Source organism: Leptinotarsa decemlineata, unplaced genomic scaffold (genome assembly GCF_025532065.1).
Source record: "Leptinotarsa decemlineata unplaced genomic scaffold, Ldec_3_MD MMD2_P_RNA_scaffold_8, whole genome shotgun sequence".
Lineage (NCBI taxonomy): Eukaryota > Metazoa > Arthropoda > Insecta > Coleoptera > Chrysomelidae > Leptinotarsa > Leptinotarsa decemlineata.
Genome location: NW_027412535.1, coordinates 2,366,779 through 2,389,859, shown reverse-complemented (window position 1 = coordinate 2,389,859; position 23,081 = coordinate 2,366,779). Strand labels below are relative to the sequence as shown.

At 31.5% G+C, this 23,081-nt stretch overlaps 2 protein-coding genes across 3 annotated transcripts; one reads left to right on the top strand and one right to left on the bottom strand.

Annotated features, from left to right (window-relative positions):
• The first annotated feature begins 1,100 nt into the window (after nucleotides 1-1,100).
• Nucleotides 1,101-16,780, top strand: Sod1 (Superoxide dismutase 1). Of its 2 annotated transcripts, XM_074170317.1 has the most exons (3): nucleotides 1,101-1,248; nucleotides 1,304-1,434; nucleotides 16,278-16,780. In XM_074170317.1, the coding sequence occupies exons 2-3, from the start codon at nucleotides 1,366-1,368 to the stop codon at nucleotides 16,671-16,673; spliced, it is 465 nt and encodes a 154-aa protein (XP_074026418.1). In that variant the 5' UTR covers nucleotides 1,101-1,248; nucleotides 1,304-1,365; the 3' UTR covers nucleotides 16,674-16,780. The 2 variants fall into 2 exon arrangements, with proteins under 2 accessions (XP_074026418.1, XP_074026419.1); XM_074170318.1 differs by lacking the exons at nucleotides 1,101-1,248; nucleotides 1,304-1,434 and adding an exon at nucleotides 1,592-1,750.
• Nucleotides 16,781-20,421: 3,641 nt separating this feature from the next.
• On the bottom strand, nucleotides 20,422-21,737 carry LOC141480384 (uncharacterized). The gene is made up of 2 exons (XM_074170316.1): nucleotides 21,591-21,737; nucleotides 20,422-21,496 (listed from the first exon to the last, which is right to left on the bottom strand). The coding sequence occupies exon 2, from the start codon at nucleotides 21,455-21,457 to the stop codon at nucleotides 20,576-20,578; it is 882 nt and encodes a 293-aa protein (XP_074026417.1). The 5' UTR covers nucleotides 21,458-21,496; nucleotides 21,591-21,737; the 3' UTR covers nucleotides 20,422-20,575.
• Nucleotides 21,738-23,081: the final 1,344 nt, after the last annotated feature.

Below are 23,081 nucleotides of genomic sequence, written 5' to 3'. Positions count from 1 at the left end.
CAGATTGTTATTATGATCGAATTCGATTTTTCCAGTATGAAATTGTTGTGACAGGATTTTTCCTTCTATGAGTTTTGATTTATTTTTGTATTCATAACCCCATTTGACCCCCTTCGATGGGCGGTCTCATGTTGTGATTTAGATTGTTATTATGATAGAATTTGATTTTTCCAGCATGAAATTGTTTTGACAGGATTTTTCCTTCTGTGAGTTTCGATTTATTTTTGTATTCATAACCCCATTTGACCCCCTTCGACGGGCGGTCTCATGTTGTGATTTTCACAGATTGTTATTATGATCGAATTGGATTTGTCCAGCATGAAATTGTTGTGACAGAATTTTTCCTTCTATGAGTTTCGATTTATTTTTGTATTCATAACCCCATTTGACCCCCTTCGACGGGCGGTCTCATGTTGTGATTTTAACAGATTATTATTATGATAGAATTCGATTTTTCCAGCATGAAATTGTTGTGACAGGATTTTTCCTTCTATGAGTTTCGATTTATTTTTATATTCATAACCCCATTTGACCCCCTTCGACGGGCGGTCTCATATTGTGATTTCCACAGATTGTTATTATGATTGAATTCGATTTTTTCAATATGAAATTATTTTGACAGGATATTTCCTTCCATGAGTTTCAAATTATTTTTGTATTTGTATCCCTGGGCGGTTTTATCTTTTGCTTCTCACAGTATATCATTTTCAAAATCGATTTTTCTAACATAAAATTATGGTGAGAGGATTTTTCCTTTTATGACTTTCGATTCATTTTTCAATTTTATCCCCATTTGACAGGCTTTTTTCTTCTAGGAGTTTCGATTACTTTTTATAGGTATGTCTCCATGTGACCCCCTTCAATTATTTTACTATTTGAGCCCTTCTAACTGCTGATCTCATCTACTACGTCTGATAACAAAACATGTTTTCAGTGATAGATAATTTCTTACAAATGTACTCATCCCCTATTTATAATTTTTTTTCATTCTGCTTTTTTAGTAGGCACATTCGAAAGAGTTGCCCGAGGTGTTCGTTCAGCGATAATAATAGAGCTTCTAATCATTTTTCACCTTTTTAATGTTTATTTCTCCGTAATAATTTTTCGACGTACGTCTATGTGCGCTCGGGTGTTTTCGGGATATTGGCTGCAACCTTTTAGCTGCCAAGTTCACACCGGTAACTTCACATAGGTTCAAGAAATAAGAATATTTAAAAGACAAGAGTTTTAGTTATCCTACTATCTCTGGTAATTAACTTTATAGTGTTGATGTTGTTATCGTCATTTCACTTTATTTTTGTAGGATATTTACCGTGTACCTCGAATTAATTGATCTTGAGTACTTCATAAATAAGATTTTAAAAAATGCCAACAAAAGCTGTTTGTGTCCTTAACGGAGAAGCGGTTAAAGGGACCGTCTTTTTTCAACAAGTGGTAAGATATTTTGGTTTCAGTGATTATTTTAAAACTATCAAAGGAACTTCCATATATAATATAATGAAGATGTATCCTTATAATAATGGGTGCCGTGTGCACTGCTGGATCATGGGGCAAAGGGTGTTATGAAGTTGAATGTGTGACCTTGGTTCATAAATTTATATTCTACTATACGAATCATGCCTAGTCATTCTGACTACTAGATATCTTATTGTGTAATATTTCTTATTTCTGCTAGCAGAAAATGCTAACAAAGGCTGTTTGTGTCCTTAACGGGGAATCAGTGAAAGGAATGGTATATTTCAGTCAATGTGTAAGTTGATGCCTACAATCTATTTCATATTCTAAAAATCTGTCTACTGTAAAAATGACTAGCCAGACAAGGTTGCATCCAAAATTTTTGGGGGATTAATAATAAAATAAATTGAGTAGGAGTAAATTGAGATTTTATTGCATATCTCAATTACTATTAATCAATTATAATGTTAGATATACAGATAGTTTCTTTTATCTTTTGGTAACATTGCTATAGTCTAAACCATAACAGATATGAAAACGAGTAAATGAGAAAAAAAGGTAACTATCATGGGGAACAGTACAATGCTCAAAGAAAATTTACAGGAACTTGAGCTTTTCTCGAGCTATACAGAGAAACCTGAGTAAATCCGCTGCTTGGAACACTGTTCCGAACCAAAAAACTGAACACACCTCAAAAATTTTTATGCTTTAAAAAGCTTATATCAGATCTTCTTTGGAGAATTATTCTCATGTATTGAGCTCCGCCCCTAAGCATACCCTGAAGCTGCTGGATTCCATCAGGAAAAGAGCCATCCGCCTGATTGGAGACATGAACATCACTTAATAATAATAATAATAATAATACCTTTATTTCCAACAGGTTAACACCCAATCACAGGAAATACAGAACAATGCAATTAAAACTATTTCTTAGAGATACTATAATGAAATGTTACATAGGCATAAAAATTAGTACTAATATAAAATTAATTAATAACAAATGAAATTCAAGAGAATGCAGAAACTTATAAATGGAATTTATACACATACATACGGCATATTGACTATGAACGACAAACCCGTAGCCTTTGCTGATCTCAGAGTAAGACCGTATTCCTCCGATAACATTCCAATATACTATTTAGTGAGTCATGGTGAATGTCGCACTGCAAGCTCATTCCATTCACTAAACCACACATATGGAATATTGGTGATCCAATAAGTAGATTGGTTCTTGGTGTAGGAGTGTAAAACGTAATTTCTTTACGTGACTGAAGACGAGGTACTCTAAAGAAAATTTGAGCTAGAATGTCTGGACAATCAATTTTGTTGTGCAAGACTTTAAAGAGGAATGTAATTGCCGACAGATCTCTTCGTAGTTCAAGAGAGTCGAATGAAAACGTTTCAAGCAAAACATTATACTCAATTCCGCGTTCAGGATATATGCCATTACACTTGAAGAATAGATATTTCAGGAATTTCCTCTGGACAGATTCTATGATTATTTTGGCGTACTGGTAAAAAGGAGACCATATTAGGCCAGCATACTCCAATTTGCTTCTTACGAACGTATTAAACAGGATAATGAGTGTACTAGTATTCGCAAAATTGGACCAGTTTCTTATACAGTATCCCAATGTTTGGAGGGCCGACGAGATTGTCTTTGATATATGATCCATAAAACTTAGTTTAGGATCAAATAAAACTCCCAAATCCTTTATCCTTGCAACCTTAATAGTCTGGAACATTGAAGAAAGGTTTGAGATTTGTCTCTTTTTTATAGATACTTTCACGGAAGGTGTTCAAGTGACTTTTCACATTTGATTCTACCTAGAGCGGTACATATCAGTAATATGTGACAGACTGTGACGCTTGTCTCTTTGGTTCAACTCAGTACACCTCGAATCTCTCTGTTTAAGAACTGTTTCATTTGGAGAACTGCATTTATGTAAAATAAACTTCTGAGAACGTTTTCCCAAATGAATTTAATCATCAGCAATTCAAATCCAACGTGAATCGCTACTTTCACACAGGCACCGCTTTTGGAGCGCTTTAATGATTTTGCTCTAGTGCTTGTGTTTCGTCCTTGAAAAAAAATCATAAAAATGTTGTTTCAGGTTTTTACAAATAAAATTGTTATTTCAGAAAAAATAACAAAGGAAAATGAAAGTTTTATTGTATTACAATAGTACTATAACAATGTAATAATAAATCTTTGATGGAATGCTTCATGCCACTACGGCCGTCATCTAATTTTTTTTTCAAATATGTACTTGTTTCTTTCATTACAAACATTGAAAAAAACAATAAAAATCACAATTCAGTGATATATCACACTTGATATTTTTATAGCATTTCATTTAAAATGAGTAGCATCATCAGTGACAACAGTCAAACAGAATAACATATTATTTTATAATGAATTTTTGGGGGAAAATAAAACCAATACAGAAAATGAATTCTACATGACAAACTGTGCCAGAACTGACCTCCTCTTTGTTGAATACACGTAAGTTGTACAATTTCTGCATACAATTTCTACATACAATTTCTGCGACAATTTTCTAGCATGATAGGTGTAATGACATGCATCTCTTATTTTTAGTACTGTACTAGATGTCGAAAAAACGTTATCCTTTATGTATCCTCAGAAAAAAAATCTAAAGAAGTAATTACTGGGAGATGTCGTATATGTCAATAGTTGAATACATTTTAAAGAAATCTAAACAATTTACAAAAGAACTAACGACAGGTCTGTAATTAAAAATTGTTTTTACTGATGATGCTAGTTATTTTGAATCAAACACTATAAAAATATCATTGAATTGTGATTTTGTCGCTTTATAAATATTTGTAGTAAATGAGACAAGTCCGGATTTGAAAAAAAATTAAAGGTGGCTGTGTTGAAACTAAACTTTTAACACTTAGAGTGCCACCATGAGAAAACCGTTTAGAACTTCTACTGGCAGCATTTTTTTATGCTATTGATATTAATATCAATATATGTGTAAAGAAAACGCAAATTGGTGGACCCCGTTGACCCACCACAGCCTTTACCCACTCGAAATTCCACTGCCGCTGCGGTAGGCACGGATGAGCGACAGCATCTGATGTACGCACGTCATTCTTGCTCAGTTTAGGTTCGGCGTAGTCGTTGACTTACGTATCAACTGAAACTGATACGTCAATAATAATATTAATAATATAGCTTTTATTACCCAATAGTTAAAAAACATTTACAGGGTTAACTAGTGATTTGAATACTTCAAGTTGTTCTTACATTAATATTTATATACTACAGATAACCATAATTGAGACTACCTACTAAAAATTACCTAAATCTCTACCTAAGGTACCTCTTCAATTATAATCACCTGAAGCATATTACCTTACATCTACATCAATAATGATTCTTTCTCAGTTTTTAAAAAAACAAGTTCAATAATGGTGATCTACTCAAATCTAGTTGGTCTTTCATTAGACTGTTCGAATTTTTAAGTTAATTAATTTCCACTGCTTCCAAATGATTCAGTTTCAAACCTTTATTTTCTATATGCAAAATTTCAAACTCTTCGTTAAAGTTATGATTTTATTGTAGAAGATGATTTGAATATGTTGAATTTGTTTTCCTATTTACATAGCTCTTATGATGTTCCTGGATTCGATTCCTAAATGGTCTGCCAGTTTGATCAATATATTTTGAATGAATGAATACGTTTATTTAGGAAATCCTAATATACATACAATAATAATAATAATAATATACAATAATAATAATAAATCAGTAAACAATAATAATATGTCCTTAACCAACAATAATAATAACTAATAACTAGAGTCATACATATGACTGTAACCTAACAATGTTGAGAAATAAAATAGAAAAGGAAATAAAATTCAAAGTTAACTAACTTAGATAAGACTATACTAAGAATTTAAAACATACTGATACATGATAATAAATGTTAAGGTTTAAGACTACTGATGTTCTGCATCATTGAGTCTTTTCCTACAAAATTGTGTTTGTTTTAATATAGTTGTTTAGTTTAGATTTAAATATATAAATACTTTCGCTTTGTTTTATGTCTCTTGACAGCTTATTAAAATGGTTTAAACCTTTGTAAAACAATATTTTCATTGAGCTGGTTAATCTGAATCTTGGCAAGTGAAAAAGATAACTATGTTTGTTTGAAGGTGATTGACAATGTTTCGTGATGAATTTCACTAGTTCGGACTTCCATTGTCTATTATATAAAATGATTTGAAATCCCTGAAACAAGTAAAAAAGAATAATTAAAAAAGAATAGTTTAATATAATTGTTATTTTCAACTATTCTTTTTTAATTATTCTTTTTTACTTGTTTCAGGGATTTCAAATCATTTTATATAATAGACAATGGAAGTCCGAACTAGTGAAATAGATAACTATGTCTTGTCTCGTAGTTGTGAGTACTATCACGATAAATAATGAATTCATCAAAATAAGATGGTAACATATTATTAATAGTCTTAAAAATAAATATCATTGCTGATCTATAGAACCTTTCTTTTATTGATAACCATTGTAATGCGTCGAGCATAAACTTTATGCTTGTATAATGATTACATTTTAATATGACTCTCATTCCACGATTTTGTAGTTTTTGTAAAGTCGAAATTTTGTTTTGATCACACCCATATAGTAATGTACTACAATATTCGAAATGAGGCTGAATGATTGTGTTGGAAGAAACTGACAAATGATAAGAGATTCGAGTAAAAAAGTAAAGTTTCTTTGATATTTTTTTAGTTATGTATTTAAAGTGTGCATTATAAGATAAACAGTTGTCTAACATGAATTCAGGTATTTAATTTCGGTTACAAATTCTATTTTTTCTTTATTAATTTCCAAAGAATAGTAATTTATGTTTATATATTTATATTTATATGCTGTGGTCAGAATCATGGCTTTTGTTTTAGATACGTTTAGTTTTAATTTGTTGACGTTCAAGTATTTATGAATCTCCTCCAAGCAGATATTCATTTTTGTCAAAGCTATCTCTAAATCTTTATGAGATGTTGTTAACATTGTATCATCAGCAAATAAATTCATAAAGTCACAATTTTGACATAAACTGATGTCATTAATATATATAAGAAATAGTAAAGGGCCCAAGACACTTCCTTGAGGTACCCCAAATTTTGCGTTAATAGGAGATGAGAGAACATTACCCACTTTAGTGATTTGTCTTCGATCGCTTAAGTAGTCCTTAAACCATCCTAGCACTGTTCCTTTAAGACCTATAGCTTCCAATTTTTTCATTAATATGTTACGGTCAATTGTCTCAAAAGCTCTTCTTAAGTCTAAGAATACTGTTACAACATAATCTCCGTTGTCAATAGATTGAGTCCATTTACTAATCGTAAGTTGTAAAGCCGTTTCACAAGAATGATTTTTCCTAAAACCGGATTGATTACTTATGAGAATATTATTGGCCTCAACATAACTTAGGAGCTGATCGTATACAGCCATTTCTAGTAGTTTCTCCATTCCTGGTAAGGTGTTTACTGGACGGAATTCTCCCGCTTTATTAGTATTTTTGACTTTGGGAACAGGTACTATTATACTAGTTTTCAGGTACTCAGGAAATTGCCCATATTGTAGAGAGATATTTATAAAATGTAACAAAACATGACCGATGACTCCAAACGTAGCTTAAATAAACTTGATATCTAAGATTTCAGTTCCAGATTTATTTTCCAATCTATTAACAATTCCTGTAAGATCTTTCAATTCAAGTTGATTAAAACTTTCGAAACTAGAGACCGGCGTAATTTCACCTTTCCATGAAGTAGTAATCTTAATTGATTTAACAATTTCTTCTAAGCTGGATTCAAAATATTTGTTGAAAGTTTCTGCTATTTCAGCTTCATCTCTAAGGATTTTTACTTGTCCTTCTCCTTCAAATTCAATATTGTTTGTGTCAACTGTATTAGACTTAGTATTAATTAGAGATTTAATGGTTTTCCACATAAGTTGTTGGTTCTTAGAGCTTGAATCAATTTTATTATAATAATATTCTTGCTTTATACCTTCCACATACTTTAATTTCCACACTTTAATTTATATAGGTACTCCTGATTTCTCGAATTTGGATGTTTTGTCTTTATTACTTTTAACTAACTTTCCCAACGTATTACTTGTTCTATATGCAATTTTAATATCTCGTTTCCTCAAAAATGAAGCCACTTTAACATATTGTGGACAACCAACGGAAAAAGTGGCTTCATTTGTGAGGAAACCAGATATTAAAATTGCATATATAGAACAAATAATACGTTTAAAACGTTAGTTAAAAATGATAAAGACAAAACATCCAAATTCAAAAAATCAGGAGTATATAAATTAAAGTGTGGAACGTGCCCTAAGGTATATATTGGTCAAACTGGCAGAACATTCAAGAATCAAATCCAGGAGTATCATACGAGCTATGTAAATAAGAAAACAAATTCAACATATTCAAATCATCTAGAAGAAAATCATATCTTTAACGAAGAGTTTAAAATTTTGCACATAGAAAATAAAGGTTTGAAACTGAATCATTTGGAAGCAATGGAAATTAGTAAACCTAAAATTTCAAATATTGTAATGAATGACCAACTAGATTTGAATAGATCACCATTATTGGACTTGTTTTCTTAAAAACCGAGAAAGAATTATCATTGATGTGGATGTGAGGTAATATGTTTCAGGTGATCATAATTGACGAGGTACCTTAGGTAGAGGTTCAGGTGATTTTTTGTAGGTAGTCTCAGTTATCTGTAGTATATAAATATTAATTAATGTAAGAACAACTTGAAGTATTCAAATCACTTAACAAAGCTACTGTAATAGTGAAAAATGTGATATATTTTGCAAATAAAGTTTGTGGAGATCAAATCAAGAGGTTTAGTTTTTGAAATTACTATGGATTTTCATGAAGTAACGGCCGAATCAATAAAAAGAAGGTTAACTAAGTATGCTAAAAAAAAAGTAATATAGATCCTTATAATTACAAAGTTACAATTTGAGAAAATGAATAAAAAAATTATAACATAATTAAATAAAATGAAGAAAACTACCACAAAATTAAAAATTCTCCATGAAATACTGAGATGCAGTGTCAACAATATATTCTAAGGAATCAAAATTGATTTGAAAGGGTTATATTTTTAGGAGTGATTAATTTTTTGGGAAAGAAAGTTTTTGGCTTTCTACTACTCCATCTGATACAAAAAAAAATGGATGAGAGAATCTTCCAAAGACAGGAAGGATTAATCAATTTGAAAATAAGTAACACTATGATATCACACAAATATGAAATTAAATTGAAATTATTGCAAATGCTAAAGATGGGTGGCTTGAAATACAAATTGGTTCTGGCCAGTCGGCTGTAAAAAGTTTTTGTACTTCTAGTTCTAAAATGAGGCACACAGAAATTTATAAAAGATAACATTTCCATAGCATCTACATTGTTGTGCAGTAATTTATACAGAACAATTATTCCAGCAAGTTTTCTGCGTAATTCAAGACTTTCAATATTAAATGTTATGGTAAAAGATTAATTTGGAATACCTCTATCAGGATAGATACCATAAGATTTGAAGTAAATAAACTTTAGGAAACGACCTTGAACTTTTTTAATTAATGTATTATAGCAATTGTAGAATGAAGACCATAGAACAGAGCCATATTCTAATTTTGACCTTATGTAGGCTACATAAAGAGTAAAAAGAGCAGATATGTTTGAAAAAGATCTACCTTTAAGCTGTCGGTAGTCACGCCTATTTATAAAAGCGGAAATAAAACCGATATGAGTAACTATAGACCTATTTCCTTAATTTCAAACCTCGCCAAAATACTAGAAAAAATGTTGAAAACTAGATTGAGCAAATTCATTAACAAATATGGATTACTTTCAACAACACAATACGGGTTTAGGGAGGAAAAATCTACCCAGGACGCAATTCAGGTCTTAACTGGAGACATATACAATGCATTAGATAAAGGTATTCCATCAATAGCAGTATTTATAGATCTCACTATGGCTTTCGATACCGTTAAACATTCCATTCTTCTACAAAAACTTGAGGACATAGGTAAGAGGTTCATCATATGAATTATTAAAGAATTATCTAACAGACCGAGGGCAAATATTGAAATTCAAAGAAAAAACGAGTCGGAAAAAATCCATTACATGTGGAGTAAGTACCCCAAGGAACAGTACCGGGACCAATATTATTCACAATTTACCTCAACGACCTACTATGTATGGAAAAAAGTGGAAAAATCACAAGCTTAACTGATGATACTGTCCTTTTTTATACAGACAACAACTGGTATGACCTGAAAAATAAAATTCAAAAAGATCTCAATAAATTGAAAATGTGGTTCGACTATAACCTCTTATCAATAAATTTCGAAAAGACACACTACCTACCATTTAACTGTCAAGATGTATTTCTTCCTACGTTTGATATTACTCTAACAAAATGTACAATAAAACCAAAAGAAAAAATTAAATATTTAGGAATCATCATAGATTCACATCTTCGGTGAGATCAGCATATTAGCTATCTATTGAAAAAATTGTGATGCATTTTATATAGATTCAAGTATGTGACGGAGTACTCGGACCAAGATCAAAAAATCATTTTGTACAAAAGTCTTGTCGAACCGCACTTGAAATACGGCAATTTCGGTTGGGGCGGGGTGTCAAGAACACACCTTAATGCATTGGAAGTAGGTATCCCAAAGAAGATTATTGAAAATCATCCTGAATAAAAATAGTAGATACTCCAGTGATCAAGTATATAAAGAGACAAAAACGTTTGATCTAAGACAAATATACTTTGAACAGCTGAATATTGCAGTATCCAAAAAAAAAATTGATCTCAATCTGGATCATACGTATCTTACCAGAGGAAAAAACAAATTTGTCCAACCGATAATGAGCAAGTCAGTAGGCCAGAAAAGGCATCAGTTTTTGGGTCCAAGGGCTTTCAACACTCTTCCTGATGAAATAAAAATTCAACAATCGATATCAAAATTCAAAAGAGAGTTGAAAACATATGTATATCAGAGGAACCGGAGAGCGATCCACCAAATAATTGAAAAAATTGATAAATAACATCTTACAGCAAAATTAGTACACAAATATATAGAATATTTTCCATGTACCCCGGTTTCATTCGTTCTGTTCGACTGTTGATTCTTTTGTAAAAGTTTTAGTTTGGATCTAATTATACCTTCTCCATCAAATTTGATTATTAAAAACTGATTAATAGATATTTCAATACTTTTTATCTCTTGATTGAGACATTTCAACATGTCATTGTGAAAATGTAATATTTCAATTATTATTATTATTTATGTGTTATTTATATTTTTATTATCTGTCATATTTATGTTATCACGCACAAGTCACTTGTGTGACTTTTGTGATATTATCTGTTTGTTCAACTAAATTCTCTATCGAATGTTTATAATGATATATCTGTGAGTAAACATTATTATTATTATTATAATTGCGAACTATGAAGCCATACACTCTCAATGATTCATTTACTTTTGATTTAATGTGGTTGGAAAAAGACAAATTTTGACCAAAATATACACCAAAATCCTTAATTTTAATTGAGTTCTTTTGTGACAGTGAAATGGTATCTACTCGATAATTGTACTCGATGACTGACATTTTCCTACTATAAGACACTACTTTTCATTTGGATGCATTGAAATATAGTTTGTTAACTTCACACTAAGTCTTTATATATTCTAACTGCCGTTGCAATGTATTACAGTCTTCAATAGTTTCGACAGGTAAATATATTTTCAAATCATCTGTAAAAAATAACTTATTACAAACGACATAATTACTGAGGTCATTAATAAATAATAAGAACAGAAGTAGTCCCAGATTCGACCCCTGGGGTACTCCAGATGAAGGATTGTTATAAAAAGAATCATAACCATTATAAGATACAAACTGTTCACGTTGAAGTAAGTAGGATTTAATGAAAAGTACTGCTGAATTATGGAAACCAAATTGGTGGAGTTTTTGTATAAGGATCATGTGATCAAGTCGATCAAATGCTTTAGCAAAATCAACTTGACCATGATTATCAATCAATCAAATCAAAATATGCTTTATTACCCAAGATCTGAACATCTTATTGGCAAAGTCTAGTAAAGTAAAACGCGTATGGACAATTAACAAATATAAACTATAAAATAATGCTTGGAGACAAAAACAGAATATATGGACAGAATAATATTAAGCCCAGCTGAACAGATACAAATATAAGTACATGAATATTGAGTAAATGTAAATATATATAATGATACGCAATGAACATTTATAGCCATTTCGTGTTGATTTCAATACCTTGTTTGCACAAAGCTACATTCCAATTACTCGATAGAGCCTTGGTAGAATTCGGCCACACTATAATAGGGCCTCCCAACAAGGAATTCTTTTACTTTCTTTCTAAACTTCTTTTCATTATATATTCACCTTAAATTAATGGGAAAGTGGTTAAATAACTTCTTGCTATTGAAAATAATAGAATTTTGTGTAAGGGCTAGAGTAGGTGTTGGAAGTGAAATGAAGTAAGACTGACGTGTACTATAAGTTGAGATGGTATTAAATTAATTTTTATATTTTTGTGGATAAGACACACTGTTTCCAAAATAAAAATACATACTCAGGTCAGAATTTTTGCTTCACAAATAATGGTTAGCATGAATCCCTGTAGCTAGCCTTGCATAAATATCTGACAGATTTTTTTTGTAGAGAGAATACCATATTAAAACGAAATTATGCACAATTTCTCCAGAAACAAATTCCATAAATTCCAAAGACATGAGTTCAATCACGACTATAATGTGTTACATTTAGAATAGAAAAGTTTGAAACTCATTCTTTTGGAATGTTTAGGCATAAATAGATTCATAAGTGTTTATTTAATGGAGTTTATATACGTTTTTTCCTTAATTTATTTATTCTCCAACTCAGGTACACATTTTCAACATGAATTGGGTAGGTAAAACCTCAGGTATTTGAAATTCGGGTACCTCAAATTGTTAAAAATTTAATATGTAGATTTTAGAATAGACACCTAAAGAAGCTATTGTATAGCTTCTCACAATCTCACAAAGTGTTTCTTGAATACAAAATATGTTTTAACCATAATAAATCAAATTTACTTAGATTAATCAAATGCAACCTACCATTTCCAAAGATGTTGTATTATAAGCCGCGCAAAGTTTGGCATTACATATCTTCTAGATCATTTCCGAAATTTCCCCTGGCTAGTTGTTTATTTCAGCTCTATCGATTCATCGACGTGTACTTCTGAAGTCACGAAAGTTATTCTATCATCCATGGATGCATAAATACCTTTTTCAATGAAATGAACTTCTAACGGCAAACCTTGGTTCAAAATTGTAAGCAAGCTGTCTTACCGGCAGACGCGCAAAAATCCCAGTGTCGAAAACCGAACTAGGTTTGTTAATGCTCACAACAGCTGCAAACTTAGAATAAATAAAAGCAAAGAACGCCACAATCAGAGAATTTGGGATAAACGGCTTGCCAAACCCAACGGGTCTTTGACCGTGTGTGGTCAGTTTCCTGAAAGAACGTTAATGCAAGTGGCCGTCGATGGATATCTCTTGAATACTTTTACCATCAACGCTGATGTTCCCCAGAAATCCATAATGTCTCCAACCCTCTTTTCGTTGTATGTCAAAGACTCATTGGGAAAAACCAAGAATCCAATATATTGCTTTGCTGACGATCGCACACTTGTCTCGTCATTCCATTTGGATTCCAGGACATTGGCTGCGGATGCACATCTTCACTGGCAGCAGGAGGTTATATAGCCTAATGAGGATTTAGAAGTGATTTCGAATTGAGGTGAAAGTAACCAGGTTCGTTTCAATACAACATAAACCCAGGCATCGGTTTTCTCCAAAAAGATAAATGTCTCCGAACCAGGTATAATAATGTAATTCCGCTTTCTGGTTGGAGATTTGTCTCTCTTCTATAGATACTTTCACAGGAAGTGTTCAAGTGACTCGGCACATTTAATTCCACCAAGAGAGGTACATATCCCAAATACGAGACGGACCTTGGCTACTCATCGTTTTGAGGTTCTGTTTAAATCTATCCAAAATATGTTTTTCCGTTAATCAGCTGTCGCCCCCATACAAACGACAACTCTCAAAAGTTGAGAAACTTGTGCGAGCTAAGGACTAACGAGGTCGTACCTTTTAACGTGTGATTCCTAACACGGTTGCAGAATCATCCCAGCTTCAACCAGATAAATTCTCTCGAGAAAAATATCTGGTTGGTCGGGGCGGGAATCGAACCCACGACCTGAGTCGGGCGCACAACCACCGCGGCCAATTCCACAACTCAGTACACCCCGAACTTCACTGTTTAAGAACTTTTTCATTTGGAGAACTGCGCTCATAAACTTCCTAAGAATGTTTTTCCAAATGGATTTATTCTCCAGCGATTCAAATCCAGTGTGAATCGCTACTTTCGCACTGGCACCGCTCTTAGTGCGCCTTAAAGGATTTTCCCGTAGTGCTTGTGTTTTGTTCTAAAAAAAAAAGACTAATAATTTGAGGTAACTCAATGTTTGCAAAAAATACTTTTGAAATAACTACTAACTGTTTAATACAATTTTTCTTCTTGAATTCACAACTCGATACGTTGTATTAATAGAAAAAAGCTAATAAGTGGGTATAACATGAGTAATTGATTTATACAATATGAAAAAAATTCAACTCAACGGTGATAGTATCAAGATACAGAGTATAAATGGAATATTGTGCCTGTTATTTCATACCAAAAATGAAGCATTCAGTAATTTTTTTATTCTTCTTGTTTTGTTTTTGATCAATAAAATTTTTCGAGAAATTACCTACCTCACTTGTAATAGTGGACTGCAAATGAAATGAAATCAACAACAATTATATGTAAATATAATGTTCAGAAATAAATCAACACATTTTCTGAATCGAGTTAAAAATTTCTTTTCTTGTTTTCAAAATATATTACAAAAAAGTAGTGAACACACTTCAAACCTTGTCTTTCGAAAGCTAATACGATTGAGTTGGGCCCATAGACACTTTTGATCAGAAGGTTGACTACTGCAATTTAACAAAATTTTGGACAATTATTTAATACAATGTGCCAGGTATAATTATAATTTGTTATCTATTAATTTTTGCTCGAAATATGTTTGTTATTATGCATATTATAGTAATAATGAAAATTGAGTCTACTCAGGATATACGGTTCTTAGACCTAATGCTCACTCACGTCTTGGCAAGAGTACTTGTCAAAAAGTTTTTGCATAATCAAGAAAAAGTCAAGTTTCAGTTTTGTACATTTCCTTATCAAATCGGCACATTTTCCATCATTCAATATTTATATTTATAATTATCAAATTTATTTCTGAACTGACCACTCACATCCTTATTATTTATTATTGAAATATTCCACATCCGGTCAAATTAGACGTGAAGGTACTTTCGCCAATTTCGCTTGAAATTGGAAGGTTTGTTCAAAACACTCTCAAAAATGAAATCTTAAAAAATCCTTATTGATCCGAACCTACATACAAAATTTCAGCCTCAGAAAATATAGCGGTACGGAGAAACAGTGATGAAAAGGTAATATTCATATGCAAAGGCCCCCTTTTATCCCCAAGGGTCAGCCCCAGTTGGAATATTTGAAAATATTTTCTTTTTGCACATTTACAACATAAAACGAACCTACATACAAAATTTCAGCCTTCGAAAAAATAGCGGTACGGAGAAATATTCCAACTGGGGAGCCCCCCACGGGGGGAATTTTTGACTATCATTTCTTGATGGGCATCTAAGACCTAAGAAGCACCTGTATACCAAAAGTTAATTTCCGGGGAAACAGAGATGAATAAGTACCTATAGATTATTCAATAGTTCCAAATTAAACAAAATCACAACAGATCCGTAGAATAGGCCTACCGAGGAAACCACGTTGAAAACGCGCTATGTACATTTCCTCAAAAGTGGCGTGGAAACGTGTGCATATTATGACGATTACAACTCTTCCAACTTTTTGAATCGTTATATTTCAGAAACGGTGGCTCTTAGGAAAAAAATTTTTAGACATTTTAGGTATATAGATAATAATTATCTGATCTACAATTTTTGTCTGAATTAAGTTTATGATAAAACTGACCGTTTTGCTGAAAATTGCGAAAACCCCGTTTTGTGACCTTTGACTCCGAGTACATTTTTTTCAGGCATCGAATCGATGAGTACTTTCAAGATTTCATTTATGATAATGTTTTGAACATTGAACAATCCTACCAACTTTGAGCTGAGTGCGAATTTTTGTACTCTCGGATGTGTAAATTGACCGGATATGAATAAGTCCACTAGTGGTACATTTTGTGATGCACTGTTTGGAACCTTTGGTGTAGTAATGAATATTACTGGAGTTTTTTTCCTAACACCAAACCGTTATTTTTTAACACCTCGCCACGTGTTTCGATCAACAAGTGATCATCTTCAAGAATAAAATCAATCAGTTTGATCCTCCAGTAATATACACTGGTATATTACTTGAGCCTGCCTTAGTTTCATTCTTTCGATGTATAATATATAATATGAATATAACAGTTTAGTCGCTATGGTAAATGCTATCGATTGAAATTATTTTTCATGATGACAACTATATGTAAAAAAATGCACAAAATTAGATTTGACTGATTCAGAAATTATTACTTCATGTTGATTTCAGGATGGAAAAAGTCCTGTGGAAGTAACAGGGGAAATTACTGGTCTGAATAAAGGTCTGCATGGTTTCCATATTCATGAATTCGGAGACAATACTAATGGCTGTATCTCTGCCGGGGCTCACTTCAATCCTCTGAAAAAAGATCATGGTGGTCCAGACCACAGCGTTCGTCATGTCGGAGATTTGGGAAATATTGAAGCAGGAGATAATGGTGTAGCTAAAGTACACATCACGGACAAGCTCATTTCCTTAGAAGGAGAGTTCAATATCGTTGGTAGAACAGTTGTTGTTCATGGTGATCAAGATGATTTAGGTCAAGGTGGACATGAACTTAGTAAGACTACTGGTAATGCAGGAGCAAGATTGGCCTGCGGAGTTATTGGTTTGGCTAAAATCTAATTGATGAAAGCTCACTTTTGAATATAATTTGTTTTAAAGTTCTAATGTTTTATTGTTTCATTAAAATTTCGGTGAAATTGGTTTGGAAATAAAAAAAGTTTCGACTATATTGTGTCTTATTTTTCGTTTCGAGATATTTAATATCTTAACTTGCTAATTTAACCTAATGACTCAAAAACTGAGTATGAGCTGGGTACTAGGGATTTAAATTTGAATCTAGAATGTATCTTTTGGGCAAAACCTGCCTAGAAGTCAACGAACAATTCTTCTAGGCAATTGAAAATACAGTTGCAGTTAACCTAATATATGAATTTTCCAATCTCAATTGAAAAGTTGTTGATAGAAATTGCTATACTGTTTATGAATTTCAATATTCTATTACTAACTAACTATGCTATTAGTCTTAGAACTGCTTATACATATATGTGAATACTCCTGTATGTATGCGTGTGGGTGTTTATGTGCGTACATAAGTGTTTATCTATTATTGTTTTAGAATATTTTTTATATTATTCATTTCGACATTTTTGAAGATTTTCAACTTCCACAAGAAGAAGGAAATTAAAATTTTAATGCACTTTATATACCGTGATGAGGTAGAGGGTGAAATAATAACAATTTATCTAGAAAGGGTTTTTGAAACTATAGACAGAGATACACTATTACGAAAAGCTCAAATAGAAACAGTTTTAGTCATCACTAAAATTTTCACACATACACAATTAGATTAAATACATGAGAAAACGTTTTGGACTAGTCAAAGAAACTAAAAAGCTAAGCACAAATGTTTGATCTTGAACAAATTTAAAAAAGACTACATGTATAAAAGAAACTGTCATTCCTCATTACAGTTCTACTTTTATTGATCCCTATAAAAGTTATTATTTTATATAATACCCACTCAGGGGTGGTATAAAGTGATACCCCGAGTAGCCTAATTATGTATATCAGAGTTTTTTGGATATAGGTGTTTATTATCATAGATGAATAACAGTAGGTAGCTGTAATATGTAGAGGCACGGCAATGGTAACATGCAAACATTTTTTAAATAGTGGTTAACAAGAGTTCAGTGGACGAGACTTGTCTATACAGCGAATGACTCTTTTCCGAACCTTAAAAATGCGGTCAGTGTATGCAACTACCCCAGAAAATCAATCCATACTGTAGCTTTGATTGAACCAGTGCATGATACATGAATTTTATAACTTCTGTAGAGACAGTGTCTCGCAAATTCCGAATTGCATAGTTTGCACTGCCAACCTTTTTTACACATAAACTGTCGATATGTGCCTTCCATGTTAGTTTTTGGTCCAGTATTACTAAAAAACGTTGATGATTCAGTATGTAAGTGATTTTGTAGTTATTTGATTAGAAATCAAAGATTGAGAGCTAATAATTCATTAGCTGATAACATTTATGTTCAGTTAGGCCTTTCTCAAGGGAACGTTTTAGGTTTGATGTGGTTGTTATTATATAATAATATCATTGAATTGTTTGTGGATAATGAATTTATAGACTTTTTTGCTGATCACAATGCTGCACAATGCGATTCTATCACCAAAGTGCTGTTAGTGAAATTTTGACAACTTTTTGAATGTTCTTGGGCAGTTAAATGGAAACTCGCTAAACTATATTTGAATGTTCTGAAAACGAGAACTATTATTGTAACCTCACTTCATAGATATAATTAATTTATTCATGTATTTACTACAGTGTACAAATCCTCCATGACATACAATAATTGTTATTTTATGGCAATGCAAACTTGTGACTAAACAGTGTTACTGAACCGACCTTTTAAAAGTCAATAATTCAATTCACAAAGACCCAAAATATTTTTTAAATCATATTAATACTATAAGTAAAGACTATTCATACCCAACAGCATGTATCTTGAAGAAATTAACAATGATAGAGGCTCTGATATTACAAACCTTTCTGCTACCTACTATTCAAATGTTTATTCAAGCAATATTATAAAATCTAACAACTGAAACTTCACTAATAGTGATATGAGCGGTGAGGGGATGATGACAGTCATATACTCAAATTCAAATAGCCCTGTAAAAAATATAGTCCAATTTTTATTCAAAGAATATATTTTATATTCATCTTTTCACTTTATTTATATATGATCCAAATATAAGTTTAGAATCTTTTTTAAATGAGTTACACTTTGAATATATTGTTATGAACTTGATTGTACTACTTTTCTATGTGTATATTGTGTTACACAACATCGAGCTTCGAGTAGTTTAAAATGAAGGAGTGAAGTTATCAAAATATGTTTCGTATGAAAGTTTTAGATATCAAAGCATAGGATTTTTTGTATGCTGATGGATTACTTTCTATATTCGATTTCCGTTAGAAAAGTACTTTTGAAAAGTAAGTACTTATCTATCGAACATTTCAGAAGTTATGCCTAAAATAATATAAAAAATTTGATCAATAATAACAAATTTGAAGTATCTGTATAAAAAATTTATTTTTTTCATTACCGAACAATAATTTGGCTATACCTAATCTTTTTTTCTTATACTTTCGTAACTCAAAAACAATTTATTCTTGATTCTTTTCAAATGAAACACTGGATTTTTCTTTCAATATGTGATTTCTCCATGAAAAACCTTTTTTGAAAAATATAGGGATGTATAGTTACATACCTAGCGGTTCAAAAATTATAATAAGGTGGAGCACCCTATACGACACGGTCCCTGTAAATCAAACAATTAATTCTTTCGGAATATGTATATTGGTTAAGGCTTCAGAAGGTAATTATTTTGGAGTCTACAGGGTGGATCAAAAAAGTGAAATATCGAAGTTGTTTTTTTAATGGAATACCCTGTATTTCGTTGCACTATATTTTCAAAACATCTTCATAACAAAACAGACCTAACTTATCTGTAAGCATAGCAAAGGGTGTGAACATTTCTAAATGTAATAGAATAGCTATTTTTGGAATAACAATAGGTTATATATCAATAACTTATTGCACAACAAATAAGAGTTTCATTGAGTCATATTATCTGGGTAAATATAGAACATATTGTATTGGAAAAACTTTTTTTATTAAATATGACAAGGTTAGTAATTTGCCTTTAAATTGATACCAGCAACTGGTTACCATGAAAAGTATAATCGAGCCTAAGTTAGCTTGAATGATTGAAATTATACAAGCAAGTCGTGGCTGAAAACAAAATAAGTATTGGTTATCAAAATATATGGTAACATAATTTCTCCAGTGTCTCCTCAGTATTCATTAACATATTTTAACAAATTTGAAAAAATTTACATAATCACACTCTTTGTGACTTGAATTTTCCTAGCCAACCTCTTATACATGCCATTCCCCAGAGGAAAGTTGGTTATTTCTGTAACATGTTTTGCTGGTAACTTATTTGTAAGCATAGCAAAGGGTGTGAACATTTCTAAATGTAATAGAATAGCTATAAAATAGCCTGTGATCGACCAGTGGTCGATGGTCATCATCGTTTTGATCAGGATGAAGCCTTGCTCCCTTACCCTTATCGAACAGTGGTGTACTAGCACTGCATTATTTAAATGAAATTTTTTTATTCGTAGAGTAAAATTATTGTTCATTTCACCGGTATGATGAGGAATATATTTATTAATATTATTCAGTGAGGCACATTGTATAAACAGAACTGAAAAAATAAATATTAGACAGAATAAAATTACAAGAAATCATTAGGAAAAATTAATATGAAAAAAGTAATGTACAAACTGTAAAAATTATAAACATTTATTCAAGAAGTGAATAATACAACTATTGTAATCAATCAACAATTCCAAAACAATAAAGAAAATTTGATTTTAACTGATGATTTATATTACATATTACCCAAATATTAATATATATCCTTTGAAACTTAGACAACTTTCAATTAGATATAGGTCTAATTGTGTCCCCAATTCTTTGTTGTGAATAAGGTGGTATGTCATTATTGAAATATCTGTTAAATCTTGGATTATCCATATATCTGGGATCAAAGCTTATATAAGAGTTATATATGGGTTGTGATTGTGGTTTACCATGACATAAAGTAATAATCATTTGATAAAATCCAAAGAATGCTTTCAATATAACATTCATGAAATTTATGATAATTGGAGTCATGACTCTGATCAGATTTGATAATTCTTTCATGAACTGTAGCAAATATTCCAACAAATACTTGGTAATATTTATTGCTCCAACTATAATTGTTCCAGAAAACAAAATTATGAAAATTGTACAGTGTTTAACATTTTCAAAATTAATCTGATGAATTACTTCTGAAAAATTTGCTTTCAGATCATAGTTAACAAAATTGTTATCAACTGTGGAAGAGTTTTTCGAAAAACATTGGTTTTGAAATTGGCGAACTACTTCTAACTTCAAACGAATTTCATCTTTGAAAAATTCTACAGTCTTCACCCTATACCAGTATTTCCCAAAAACTTCCTTTGGTAAAACTACCCACAAACAGTAACCCACGGGAACACCAATAGTATTAGGTCCAGTTATACCAACCCATGGCGTTTTGAAGAATTCTTGGTTAATTTTTCTTAGTACAGACAGAAGATTCTCAATAAAATCAGTTTCTGCTTCAGATATATTGACAACATCCCGGTAGGATCCAAGTGATTCGACAAAACGCTTTTCTTTAAAAACACCAACAAAAAGTGAATTTCTCAACATTTGTTTGGCATAATTTTTAACATATTCAGGTCCTTTGTATTCATTTTTACTTATTCTGCAGAGCTCTGCTACTTTTGTCATGGCTGTTCATGAAATTACCAGCTTGTTCTCTTGTAGTTCCTGTAAAATAGGGCATATTTTGGGGATAATTTTTAATAACAAATTAGAATCAATCCATTCGTCTGATATCAATATTAAGAAAACTAATAAATACCTTCTTTATTCTATAACTTTGACCAATATAAATGAAATAACAATGACAGTCATACGTTATCAAAACCAGTGTTGCCAATGAGAAATCGTCAAAATACCCAAAATTGTTAATGAGATTACCCGATTTTTGCCAGGACACAACACTTTTCAAAAAGTCGGTGTTTTCAAAATTGCATTGTTTAAAGCAAGAAATATGTTGATTTGAAAGTCAAGCTAATCGTAGATTGACGACGAAATGTGCAATACTTTTGAAGACACACAAAAATTATATTACACTGAATATGCACTGGTACTCTACTGCCAAAATAATTCGGTATGAAATGTAGGATAGTGGCAGTCAATAGTATTATAAAAATATTTTTTGAACCATTTCTTTAGTGGATGATATTCTAATAGGATGTGGTGGCCCGTTTTCATTTTTTGTTGGCAACCTTTTGTATCAACTATCAATGTTACTGAATATTGTTTCTATATTTTAAACCACAATAGTATTTATTGCACAAGGAACAGCAATTCAAAAGTTTTTTATTTAAGTTGGAGCCAAACACAGGTTAAAGTAGTGTGACAGTGAAAATGGCACCGACAGTTATGAATTTTTGATATAGTTCATGGTTGCCAACAAGGAAATATTAAAACTAAAGATAACTGCAAAATAAAATCACTTATCATTTTATACGAATTGACACACATTTTGTGCTGCCAAAAATGAAATATAACACCCAACCACCCCTGATCTTTATAGAATTTGAACAATGAAATTTATTTATTTTTATATTTTCCCTTATTAATCACTCTCACGAGTGTGTCCAGAATACAAAACAAATGTTAAAGGTTTTATGAAGGGTTTTTTTTTTGGGAAAGAGAATTTTTGTAGAAGTAGAAAGCCAAAAGTTTTCTTTCCCAAATACTGCTGGTCATTAGACCAATATTGACTTATTGACTATATGTACTAAAACGAAAACTGGATATTTGTATTCATTTTAAGAGAAAATACACATAATATGATGAACATTTATCACGAAAAAACAAACCATATACAACTAGAAATGTAAAAACGGAATACTGTCTACATTGACATAACTTAAATAGGAACTCTAAATATTTAACACAACTGCATTCGAGGTACTAGCGCATATACCTACTCCACAAAAATGATCACATCACTTTTCAGTAGGAATTTCAGATTTTCAGAACAGTGAGAAATTAATAATTGGAAGTTGGATAAAGCGCCATAATCCCATAATATATATCTGTAGTCCTCAAAAAATTTAAAAATCAGGAAGTATTGGTGATGAGATCATTTTTATAGTGTGTGTATATATAATACTATTTTTACAATATTGCAATTTATTTTTCTGGATACCATATATTAGGATTGAGCATATTTTGTTCGGGCACAAAATGTAAACAACCCCCATTTTCTCGAATGCCTTCCCTTGTAGCCAACAGTGACCTTACTGTGGACGTCGATAATAAATTTCTAGCCTCTGTT

Bases quoted from the DNA above. Each gene is read 5' to 3' on its own strand.
- Sod1 (XM_074170317.1), top strand. From the start codon at position 1,366: ATGCCAACAAAAGCTGTTTGTGTCCTTAACGGAGAAGCGGTTAAAGGG. The intron at 1,435-16,277 runs GTAAGATATTTT...TGTTGATTTCAG, and splicing joins CCGTCTTTTTTCAACAAGTG to GATGGAAAAAGTCCTGTGGA.
- LOC141480384 (XM_074170316.1), bottom strand. From the start codon at position 21,457: ATGACAAAAGTAGCAGAGCTCTGCAGAATAAGTAAAAATGAATACAAA.